Here is a 13,113-nt window from a genome sequence, read left to right on the forward strand (position 1 = left end):
GCAAGCTATTTATAATTGTGGTTTAAAATCCTAAACCTAGAATAATTAAAATATCTTGTGGGAATTAGAATGATTTTGCCATTAAGTCAAGATTCTAATTTAAAGAGAATAATTGTCTTCTTTAATTTTGCCAATTGGAATAATTAGTCAAATAATTGATTTAATTTGTTAATTAGTTGATTTTGATGGATTCTTTCCATCTAGATAATATCATGATAATTAACATAAGGAAATTCAATATTTATTTGATCTAATTTTTGGCTTTTCCTTAAATAGATGGAATTTTAAAGAATATTCTCACTATATGCTTTCATGTTTTATTTTGAGATTTAATTGAAAATTGTTTATGTTTTATTTGGTGTGTTATGGAATTATTTCCTAGATATATACCTAAGGAAAAGACATGAGTTTTTCAATTGTTTTAAACCCTCAAAATTTTCGAAAATTACATGTATAATAATTGGATGGATTTTAATTGGAATTCAATTCCTAGTTTGAATTTTGTCTTTAATATGATGCAGGTGAATTTTATTTCATCTAGATAACATCGGATTAATTAAAGAAGTGAAAAATTCTTTTGGCATTAACATGCTACTTAAATCCTAAATTATTAAAGTTTGAAATAGTTAATTGGATTTTAATTGGAATTCAATTCCTAGTTTAATTTGAATTTTATCTTTAATTTTGATGAAGGTGAATTTGTTTCATCTAGATAACATCAAATGTGATTTAAAGGTATGAAAATTCATAGAGCATTAATTTTGCTATAAAAATCCCTAATTATTTATTTAAGTTGAATTTTGTCTTTAATTTTGATGAAGGTGAATTTTTATTTCATCTAGAAAATATCATTTTGAATTAAAGATGTAATAAGATTCTTCTTGTCATGTGATTTTATTTGAAAGCTATGAGAATTTTAATTCTCGAATTTAATTGGTGTGTTTTAAATGGATTTAGTCTTGATTGGATAAATGCGGATTTATATATCCAAGTGGGCATTTAAAATTAAGACTTAGCTAATCTTTTATGATATACACCTAGACATTAATTTTAGGATAATGATGGATTAATTCTATCTAAGAAAATCCTAATAGTATTAAAAGGTAATTATAATAATCAAGATACGTTATTTTAACTAATAATGTATGATTGTTTAAGATTGGACTTAATGTCTAGATAATCTTGTTTATGTGAAGATAGAATTTTAATTCTATCTATTTATTTTAGATGCTTAATTAAATGATCAAGTTTCGTCATTATGTTTATGTGAGCCTTTTGTAAATGTGTTTACATGTTTTATTGATGATTGATGGATATTTAATTTGAGTTATGATTTTATTTGTTAAAATCTAGTTTAACTCATGCATCGCCTATGTACTTATTGCCTTGCATGCATAGCTAGTACATGTTTAATTATTCTTTGAATGTGGATATCTGCCTTATCTGCTTAAGTGATAATTAAACTATTAAAACCACCAACAAGAAAATATGAAGCGATAATTACAACACATTTGTATATGGCCTCCATAAAATTGGTCTTAGTGCGAAGTAGTGACCGACCTGTATTTACGGGAGGAACATTACCAGTTCGTAAGTTTGGACTTCTCTAGATAAAGGTTATTAAAATCGTAAAATTAGTTTTTCAGTAATATCGTGACTGGTCTTTACCGGAGCAATATTGCTGCGAAATTATAAGGATTGTATTTTAATAATGCTTAGAGGGAGCTATAGGAGGAGGTGCTTGTCCGGTTCGACCTTTCTTTAGAGGAGTTCACGCACAAGTAAAGAATCCTTAGTGCTTAATTTTATGGTTATACGCTTTAGCATTGTTAGTCAGCCATACCATTCTTATGGTCTCTGGACTATCTGTCGACATTGTGGCCAGTAAAAATAATGGATTTCTTGCATGAATATGACACGGCTTCCTAGTAGAAGAACGTTTGTGCTTGATTTTTGTGGATGTAAAAATTGATGAATTGTTTTGTGGTTATTTGCAATTCCTTGAAATTTTACATGTTTATATTATTGGTATTTATTCTCAGCTTGAACGAAAGATGTTTACTACTTGGGAAGTTTATAGTGCGATCCTTAAATCGAAGGAACGCGATTCTGATTCTTATTTGGATTGGAAAAGGAGACTTGACGTTGATCAGTTGGCTAGTGATTTGAGGTTAGTCCTCACTAAGGATCGCCCCTCTGCTTATTACATATCAGACAAGGAAAAGGATGCTTGTGATCGATGGGATACCGCGAGCGGTCATGTCAAGAGGTTTTTGTTGGCCTCGGTCGGCAATGCTCTTGGCAAGATTGACAAGCCTGACAGGTCATTGATTGAAGAACCTAAATGGTTTGATGAAATGTCCACCAAGTGTCTCATGAGATCCGTGGTGAACATTTTGAGGAGAACGGTCTTGAAGGAGAACCAAAACATTAACGACTATGTCGTGGAAATGGTTGATGGTTTTGATAGGCTCGAGGAGTTGGGTGGGAAAATAGGCCCAGAAACCCAACAACTCATGATTCTCGATGGACTTCCAAAGAGCTATGAGAAAGTAAAGAAAGAGATAATGGACAAGCTTTGACCAACATCTCTTCTAGTACTCTCTAGCAAGCTCATTGAGGCACAAGTCCAGATAAGGAAGATGGAGGGTGGGATGGTCAATAGCTCCACTGACCTAAGACGCAAGTCTGACATGGCAGAGAGTTCGAGCCAACCCAATGTGATTAGGAGGAAGACATGATCTTGATCTAGCTATGACATTTATGTTTTGAACAATGAAAGTCTTATTTTGCTTTATTTACATTGTTGAATTTTAAGAGTTTTTGATATTGTTTGGTTTTGATATCATATGGATTATTGATATGGAATTTTATTCCTAGTTTATCAATTGTGTTTTTGGATTATCGATGTCATTTTATAATGCTTGCATTATTAGATAAATGAAATTTTGATTATCCAATTATTTATGACATCAAATGTAACATGGTTAATATCAAAATGTTTACTTGTGATTAAATTTGTTGATTCAATTATTATGAAGTTTTCTTCTAGAAATATTGATTATTAAGTTTCTTTAATCCTTAAGTCTTTTGAACCATTATTTTGTTGATGAGTCAATAGAACATTAATGTTCGACATGGATTCAATACAAAATAAAATGATCTAATGATCGCGTTTGTTCAAATAAAGGTGTAAGAAAAATAATCACAATAATTGATTACAAGGCAAGTAAATTAAATTCAACTAGAAACAAGATAAGTATTTATTATAAATACTAGAAATTCTTGTATAGTAAATATAGTGTGCACATTAAATTTGTTTTAATGTTTCAAGCCAAGGGTTAACTATTTAAATAGTTGATATTTTATTTATTTTGTTGTGAAAGTGATAATTAAAATAGTGGGAGCTTTTCTTAAATGAATGATTAAATTCTAAGTGTTTAATAAGAGCTTCATAGCTAATTTTATTAAACTAGGATGAATTTAACTCTAAGCACTATTTAAATTGTTTTAATAGCCTTAGAGAATATTGAGACTAGTATTTTTCTACTTTTAAAAGTGGGAGCTAAATTTAGTCTCATAGAATATTCATAAATGGAATTAAGGTAATGTTTGATAGAGTTAGAAGGGTTCACACCCTAGAATGAAAGAAGTGATGACTTGCACACTTTCTAAGACTCTAATAAACATTAAAAGATATTTCCAAGTTAGCTATTAAAATTAGAATTACTTTTGGGTTTCCAAAGGAAGTATTTCTAAAAGTCACAAGAAATGGTTAAATAAATGAACTCTTGGAATTTATGACTATAAAACAAAGAATGCAACCATTCGGTTTTATTTTGTCATAAGGACTAATTTCCAATTAGTCATTGTGATGAGGTAATTATGTTCATGCATAAATTTACATCACAAGTTATATAGCAAGGATAATACCAAATTAGGTTGGTATTATATAGTTAAAGTTTTGGGAATCATATTCGACATGATTAAAACTTTATATTTGCTATAAGTATTCTACTTTAATTAGTAGAAATTCAGAAGGATCAAAATAGTGGATTTTGATAGAGGAATATGTATAAGTGCACTTGAGAAAGGCACATAAAATTATTCCACTGGATCAAAGGGCCTAGAAATATTTTGATCAAATTATCGTACTCCTTAGCAAGAATTAAGGTTATAAATTACAAGTATATTTTCGTTTTATGTACTCTAGAAAACTATGTTGGTAGATTCTTTTAAAGAATTATAGTTTTGAGTACATAATGGCCAAAGCCTGCTTTGAGTATAAGTGGGAGAAAATGTGTGTGAATGTGTAGCACAAGGCCAATAAAGCGGTTGGTATACTCGAAAGCATTCTTTGAGTATAAGTGGGATATTGTTGGGGTTTGTATACTAAAAGATGCTTCGAGCGTACATGCCTTTGTACAATCAGCTTGTGCATGTATACGAGAAACGCCACGTCCACTTGTTTACCTAATTATGAGAATAAATAATATAATATAATGGTTTATTATTGAAATATGATAAACAAGTCTAAGGCTTTTTACTAAGAAGGTCAAGTAGGGAAATTCGATGAATCTCCTCATGAGTTTTCCAGTAGGGGACTTGGCCAGATCTAGTAAGAAGAAAAACGTATTCACAACCTAGATAGGCTTTGGCTACCTATTGGTACGGTTGCGGTGTTTGTGATAATTCTCTCTTACCTAAGAAGAGATTAGTAACACCGGTGTGGTAAAGCACTGAAAGGATCTAATCCGAAATGTATTCTTTATTGCTATCTACTGAAAGAATATATTTCAGAAAGTTTAGTATTTTCTAGTCTATGATATTAATATCAATATTGTTTATTCAATCAAACGCCACTTTGACTTATCAATATGTGAGAGTTTGTACGTAACTCAAGTTCATGATATTTTGGGTGGTAGTAATTGAATAACATGAAGGTATTGGAATATTATTTCATAGAATTTGCGTGCCCAGTGTGGTATGATTAAATCCCTAAAAGGGTGATCCCCAATGAGGTGTTTGAAAGAGGAATTTATTATTCAGAAATCTGCGCAGTTGGAATTTATTCCACGAATAATAAATAAAGTTTCAAACTAGAAAAACTCTTTGGAGAATTAATTTAATTCTAGTCACATAGCAGACAAAAGAATTAAATTGATGGATCAAGATAATCTTAAACGCGGGAAATATTATAAAATAAAATGGACCCAAGTTATTTGTAATTTGGTGATTTAAGTGGGAGTGCAATATTATTCTTTAGTGGAACAAAATAATATTCCATTGATAATATATTAAATCATGGGTCATTTGATTTAATTAGTAATTTATCTAATGGCTGAGCCCAACACTTAAGTCATTCCATGGATCCCCATCCTAGCCCAACAAGTCCATGCTTATAAATAGTGTAGAGATGGGAAACCCTAGTAAGCACTCCACACATCACAAACCCTAACCCTAGCCGCCATAAACGGCGCTCTCTCTCTCCCCTCTTGCCTCGGTTTTCGTGCCTTTGCACGAGGGAGATTAGGGTTTTGGTTTTTGTTCTTGTTCTATCCTAATTCATAGGATTAGATCAAGACAATTTCGTGTTTGTGTTGGTTTTCCCTAGATCTCATATCACTTTTATTTGGTTCTTCGAGATCCGCCCACACGGATGGAGAATCAAGGACAAGGGAATAGGTCGGAAGATTCGTGGTCGATAAACCAAGGATCTCCGAGTGGTGCAGCTAGCAACGTAAATCCAATGATGGATTATGAGGTAACAATCGAATCTACATCGAATATGCATGATTATGTGTTTATTTGATGTTATATCTATAGATCTATGTTTATTGCATGAAATTGGAGTCGAATGCATAATCACCTAAATAGATCCGTTCTAGGACCTGTTTGGTTTCCGTGTCTTCCGCTGCGGTAGTCCCAACAAGGTCATCTGCCCAAAATGATATGATGGCCGATGCGGTCAGAATTATGAAGAAAATGACAGAGTGGAGGAAGTTCTCCCAGACCCAGCAGAAGCTGCCCCCTGGACCCAGTAAAGTGGTCAGGCAGCCCGGTCAGGGAAGCTCGTCACTCCAGAAACTCCCTCCCCCGTCCAAGCCGTTGGTAGCCCCTCGTGCATCTCAAGCTCTTGCGTCCGTCTCTATGAAGAAGCCCCTGCCTAAGACCCCTGTGATAACTGAAGAGGAAGCGCTGGCGTCGCCGGCTAAGAAGAAGTTGAAATTGAACCGCCCCAACGTACCATCCAAGTCTGGCTCCCGAGGGGGCCAGACTCAGAATTGAAACCCCCCATTGACCAAGTAAATTTTATTTTTCAATTGTTTTATTTTTCTTTTATATGTTTATGTTTTATTTGTGCTGAGCATGTGTAATTGTTGTTATGTGCATTCTCCCACTTAGCCCAATCCTTGGTCTAAGTGTGAGAAGTTTTTGTTAAGTTGAGCATGTTGTTTTTCGGTTATAATTCTGTTTTCTCCCACTTAGCCCAATTCTTAGTCTAAGTGTGAGAAGTTTATGTGTATACTCAACATGTTATTTCCTGTTTTGTATCTTTGTCTTCTCCCACTTAGCCCGTTGTCCGGTCTAAGTGTGAGAAGTTTTCTTGTTTGATTATATTGTTTCTGTGTTTTGTTGTGATTGTGTGCACCAACTCCCTTATTTCCCCTCTTCGCGTATTGCTCAGGTTGAACACAGGGTGGTGCTACATCTCCAGAATGCCACTAAAGCAGGGATCTTGATGACGAAACAGTGGGTGGGTTGTTCTCCGTCTCCTTCGCCCCTGCTGAATATGCCCGGCCCTCACCCGGTAAAGAGACCAAGACCGGTGCTTTGGAAACGTCCGCAACCTTCCTGGTGCAAGCTCAACACGGATGGTACCTTCACTCCCTCTGCCGAGAGATCAGGAGGAGGAGGAATTATCAGAGATGAACATGGCGATATCATCGTGGGCTTCTACCAGCCGCTGATCGCAGACTCGAGCATCGAAGCCGAACTACTTGCTCTAGCCCAAGGCTTGGAAATGGCGAAAGAAGTGAGAGGTAATATCTGGATTGAAATGGACGCTGAGATCGTGGTAGATAACATCCGCGAAGGGTGCCTCGGAGCTTCAACACATAGTCACGTTATGGCAAGAATCATAAATTCCATCCGAGACCAGAATTGGAAGATTTCCCATATCCATAGGGAAGGAAATAAGGTGGCGGACAAATTAGCTTCTCTTGGATATCAAGAGCAGTACAGTAACAATTATGACAAACAATCCGCCCCTCCTATGATCAAAGCTCTGGTACATATGAATCAGCTGGGATTTCCATCATTCTGGTTTCAACCTCCTTGATGTCAATTTAAACCAACTAGAGAGTACACGGTTGTCTGCCGCATCTTAGAGGTGGTCCCCTTTGTACTCTTAGGGTCCCTCTCTTTTATGTCTCTTGAACCATGTAATTTCCTGCCACTTTTGGGCACCTTGTAATTTTCTCGCGTTAAATGAACGGGTTGAGGGTCCGCCTAACCCTCCGCCAGGAAGGCGTTCAAAAAAAAAAATGCAACTTTAACACTCAAAACGGACCACAAAATGACCTTGAAATAGTGCAAAATCCGAGCGTATCACGACACTAGTCGGTTGCTTGCGCCCACAAACTCCTTCCTTGACTCCTCGTATTTTCCTCGGCGATGTAGAATAAATCCCAAGATTTAGTTAAGCGCGTAATTCAAAATCTCGCAATTATTTTTCCTCGAATTACTTTATTCCGGGCTTAAAATAATTATTCATCCGGCAAATTAATTAAATACTTTCCCTACATTTAAAAACAAGCCCAACAAAATTATTTACTTTGAACCAAGACTCCAATTAAATTAGCCCAACGACAAATTGAGCTAGTCCAAATAAGTAGAGGGATCGGCCCCTCCTCATTCCATCTGCCTCATCTCTCTCACACCATCTCCCCAAAATCCCCAAAATGAGAGGAAATCCCTAACTCTCTTTTCTTTCTTCCGCCGACGCACCACCACCGTCTCCGTTCTCCCCCCCTATTCTCAGACCTGCATTTAATCGGTCTCCCCCATCTCCTCAGTTTGAAATTTCACACAGGAGAAATCCCCAAATTAAATCCCTTGCGAGTGACGCAGCACCGCTGCCTTCGCCTCCCTCTCACTCCCTTCCATTCAAGCACGCCGACGCACCACCGCGGCTCTAATCGCGACACTGTCTTACTGCTGTGCTCGGGTTCGAACAGCCACCGGTCTCAGGGAGGGAGAGCGCTGCTGCCTCTTCGCCGCTTCGCTGGATTCACGTCGCAGTTAGCCGCCTCCATCTTTCCGGAGTCGCCGCAGTCTACACCCAGCCGTTCGCAGCTCACCACCAACGCTGTTCGGGGTCCAGACCCGCCGTCGTAGCCAACACCCGTACCCCGTCGTGCCAAGTTGCTGTCCGGCAGAAGCTCGATTCACCCGAAACATTTGAAACAGCTCCGAAACAACCCACAAGGTAAGTTTCTTATACAAGATATGTTTCTCGTGTGTGCCGTGAGGGTGTTCTATTTGTGATGTTCGATTGGGTTCGTTGTTGATTTAATTTCGACTTTCGATTGATGCAAAAGGACATGCTTGATGTTTGGAGTGAAAGGGAATGGAGAAAACGTTACCGTGCTCGAATTGGTTGATGGAGGAGGGGAATAAGTTGGAATTCTCAGTCACTGCCAAAAGGAATTTTTTGAACTTAATTTCACAGTTGAGGGTTTGGTATGTGAAATTGTGAATTGCAATTACCTTTGAGTTTGGAATGAAAAAAAATGAGATAGCTGTGTACTCCCTCCGTTTCTCTCATTTCTCTCTTGCTTGTGATGAAGGAAGCTTTGATAACTTTGTATGAAATGTGGGGTTGATGTGTTAGCTGAATGATATGGTCAATTTTTCCTAAAAAAAAAAAAGAAGATAAATGAGACTTTAAATCACGGACATCTTAAAATTGCAAAATATGACATTTTTTTGCAGACGAAGGGAGTACTTATAAACCGGATAGAAATAAAATTGGGGATCGATTTGGTGGGAAATATGTTTACATCCCTAGGATACTCAATTGACAAAAGTAGAAAGAACCCTAAGAAAATTTCGGAGCCCAATTCTCTTTCTCTGTTAAAATTCCTTTCCTCAATCGTGGCTGCTTAATCTTCTGATTAAACCCCTAGAATCGATCATTTTTATTGTTCTAGTCACGTTTCTTTTTTTCTCTTTCATTCTATTCGCATCCTCGGATTCCATCTCACTCTATAACAAAATGTGCTTTTTTTGTGTTCATGTATTATTTCCCAAATTTTTTTTTGGCTCAAGTATCGTGAGATTTTCGATTGCACAATTGATAGGGTTTCGCTATTCTCTCCTTTTATAATCTTTTTGCGTAACTTTGCTTGAAGGGACTAGGGAAATATGTCTGACGTTTTTGACGATGAAGTTGATGCTGAGCCCACGATTTCAATTGGGGATTACCTGAAATCTGTCGAAGAAGAGGAGTTGGTGAGTGATTTATTATGTATTACTACGAGCTTATCTAATTATTGATGTTTTTGGATAAACTAGAAAAGTTACCAACTCGAAATTCAGGGTGGGAATTTTGTGGAAAAGAGGTTTTAAATGCTGCAATTAAAGTGCAGCTCTAGGATATGACGGTTATCCCCAGTAATCCAACACCGTATTTTTTACTGATTCATTAAATAGAATCTCATTTCTTATGATTGCAGTTGGTAGAAAGCCTAATTTGTTTTTCTTTCTGTAGATTAAGAACATGTTTAAAATCTGATTCTTACAGTTGGTCTTTCTATTAGACAAAATATGTGGTAAAGATTTTATTTTCAAAATCATTCGAGACACTGAGTTTGATGATGTGAATGTATGCATTTTGGCCGTGATTGGAGTTACTGGTAATCAATCTGCTTATTAAATAGTGGAGGAACTAACTCTTGTTGCTAAGATATTGTTTTGCGCAATACCCAAACATCTAGTACTATGGAGGCAGCAACTCTTGTTGGCAAAAATGTTGTTTTTCTATCTCTCTTTCTTTGAGCATCGATCTTACTTTCCTTTCCAATTTTGATATCCCTATTGAAATTAATCTTTAAAAACAAGATCCTTTATGTTACTTGCCCATGCTAATAACTTTGACATGAGAGATAACCAACCATTTATTAAAGTGGAAATAGATAGGAGAAAGTGAGACACAGAATATGCATTACTATTTGTGTATTATGATGTATCAGTCATGCTGTTGATATGTTAGTATTTTCATCCCATGCCATTTTACAGATATGGTACCTTTTACTGGCTGAATCTTTTCTTTCTTTCATACACTTTAAAGGAAGCAGATTTAATTCTGGGAGGTGATGAGGGCAAGGAGTGTACCTACGGAAAAGGGTATGTTAAAAGACAGGCAATTTTCTCATGTTTGACCTGCACACCTGATGGGAATGCTGGGGTCTGCACAGCATGTTCTTTGGTTTGCCATGATGGCCATGAGGTATATTTGAGTTCTGTAATAAGTTTTGGGTTTTCATTATTAATTTCTTTGCTCATTCACGGTATATATACTTATGATAATGATGTGTATGTTTATTTGGCATGTAGTGACAAGTTTGTTATATTTGGATGTGTACTTTACCTTCTTAGCTCCCATACATTTTAAGATATGTGTTAAAAGAAATGGTTTTAATATGGGGAGGAATGAATAACTTGCACTACGGTTTCTAACTGATACTATGTGCTGCTCTAACTAGATACTGGAACTATGGACCAAAAGAAATTTCAGATGTGATTGTGGAAATTCAAAATTCGGTGAGGTTTACTGCAAGCTTTTAGCCAGCAAAGATGTGGAGAATACAGAGAACATGTACAACCACAATTTCAAAGGTACTTACTGCACATGTGATCTGCCTTACCCCGATCCTAATGTTGAAGAACAAGTTGAGATGATTCAGTGTTGTATTTGTGAGGACTGGTTTCATGAGGAGCATATCGGTCTTCAGTCTGGTGACAAGGTTAGCATCTATATTGTTACCTTTTGGCTTCTCTTATACTTCACATGTCCTTGAAAAGACAAAAAGCTCGCATAATGACTGCTAAAACATTCTTTATGGTGTTTGCATATTTTTGTGGAAGGCTGTATATGTATTTATTGGTTAATAATAATAATCTTTAGTCTGGAAAGTGAGAACTGAAATGGTTAATAATGGAACAAACACATCTGTACTTATGCTTGTTTTGTTGCTGGTTAACCCTTTTTATTACAGCATTGAGTCATGCTCCCTCTGTCCCATTGAAAATGAAACATTTCCCTTTTTGGGTTTTCTCATTAAAAATTAAATGTTTCCTAAAATTGTGATACCACCATCTCTACTTTTTCCATCTCGCATACTTTATTCTCTTTTCATTAACTCACAAAACAACACTACATAAAATCCCGTACCGAAAAGTAAACGTTTCATATTTAATGGGACGACACATTCATTCACGTTCAAATGTAGATTCTAATATATGAATTCAAATGTAGATTCTAATATATGAATCTGATTGGTTCCTCACAAATTACGGACGCTAGTAGACTAGTAGTTTGGTCTGTAATATTAAATCTCTATCCCCTTTACCACTGGCATGGTATGGTAGACATTGAACTGTCTTGTGTTAGTGCTTTGTGGTATGGTACAACTATTGTCTTTTGTTGAAAATATGTACTTATAGTATTATCTTATTGTCTACATGAGATACTTATGTACTCCCTCCGTCCCGGATAATTCGACCCAGTTTTCCATTTCGGTCCGTCCCAAATAATTTGTCCCATTTCCTTTTACCATTTTTGGTATTGGACCCCATATTCCACTAACTCATTCCTACTCACATTTTATTATAAAACTAATATATAAAGGTAGGACCCACATTCCACTAACGTTTTCAACCCACTTTTCATTACAATTCTTAAAACTCGTTCCCGGTCAAAGTGACTCGAATTATCCGGGACGGAGGGAGTAGTTATTAAGCGCTAACAATAAATTTGTTGAACTCTAGAAATATTGGTTTTCTTTGTCTTTTCTAATTATTATAATATTGTTACTGTTATTTTCTCCTTTCGCTATTGCGTAGTATGTATTTGAGTTTGGCCATCTTTCTATTGTCAAATAGATCCCTAGAGACGAGGAAGGCGAGCCACTTTATGAGGATTTCATCTGCCAAGGGTGTTCAGTCATCTGTTCTTTTCTTACTTGCTATCCTCAAATCATTTCAGCACCGGATCCTTCGGATACTGGGAAGGAAAAGGCCGTTGAAAACACTGTTTTGATATCTTCAGACACACTTGATGATGACAGTAGCTCCACTGTCTCTTGTTTAAGCAATACAAAATCTCTTACTGTTCCTGGAGAAGGTGATGCAGAAGCTGTAATTAAAGGATGCAGTGAAGTTGCTGGGCCGAGCACCAACTGTATTATTGGAGGCACAATCGAGAATCTCCCAGATACTGGGAATAGCAAACCCTTGTTTCTTTCAAAAGGTTGGAGAGAGTTTCTGTGTAGGTGTGGAAAATGTTCGGACTTGTATGCCCAGAGGCGAATTAGCTTCTTGCTCGACAAAGAGGACTCGATCGCTGAGTATGAGAAAATGGGAGAGCAGAAAAGGAATGAGAATATTCAGAAACTAGAGGGTGCTGAGTTGAACTTTATGAACAATCTGGGCCATGTTGAGAAGATGGAAATACTAAGCGGAATTGCTGACATGAAGAATGAGATATTTTCTTTCCTGGTATGTCGATATGTTTTGAAAGCTAAAGGCATTGCTTTTTGGTGCCAATAATTTGGTTTTGTATTTTCCATAACAGGAATCGTCAGACCCCTCGAAGCCTGTCACGACTGCAGATGTCCAGCAGCTTTTTGAGAATCTTGCAAAGAAGAGAAAGCGTTCTAATTAAGTTATGAAGCATAGTTGTGAAAACTGGCAATTTATATTTATGACTCTGTAGTTGGTGTTGGGAGCATTGTTTTGATATACTATATTGTTTTATGCATCTGAAGTTCTTGACTTGGGTTGTAGATTCTGTATGTTATCTTAACAGTTAAATCAGAACCTTTTATC

The 13,113-nt window shown here is 36.3% G+C and overlaps 1 protein-coding gene across 4 annotated transcripts; it reads left to right on the forward strand.

The window, feature by feature from the left end:
• The first annotated feature begins 7,921 nt into the window (after nucleotides 1-7,921).
• On the forward strand, nucleotides 7,922-13,113 carry LOC125205406 (PHD finger protein-like protein). Of its 4 annotated transcripts, none has more exons than XM_048104311.2 (7): nucleotides 7,922-8,491; nucleotides 8,604-8,745; nucleotides 9,417-9,516; nucleotides 10,355-10,513; nucleotides 10,770-11,030; nucleotides 12,169-12,783; nucleotides 12,860-13,113. In XM_048104311.2, exons 3-7 carry the CDS (start codon nucleotides 9,430-9,432, stop codon nucleotides 12,947-12,949), a joined length of 1,212 nt encoding a protein of 403 aa, XP_047960268.1. In that variant the 5' UTR covers nucleotides 7,922-8,491; nucleotides 8,604-8,745; nucleotides 9,417-9,429; the 3' UTR covers nucleotides 12,950-13,113. The 4 variants fall into 4 exon arrangements, with proteins under 4 accessions (XP_047960268.1, XP_047960270.1, XP_047960269.1 ...); XM_048104313.2 differs by having other exon boundaries at nucleotides 9,424-9,516; XM_048104312.2 differs by lacking the exon at nucleotides 8,604-8,745.

This window comes from Salvia hispanica, chromosome 6 (genome assembly GCF_029641045.1).
Source record: "Salvia hispanica isolate PSC_SH4W2 chromosome 6, Shi_PSC_v1, whole genome shotgun sequence".
NCBI lineage: Eukaryota > Viridiplantae > Streptophyta > Magnoliopsida > Lamiales > Lamiaceae > Salvia > Salvia hispanica.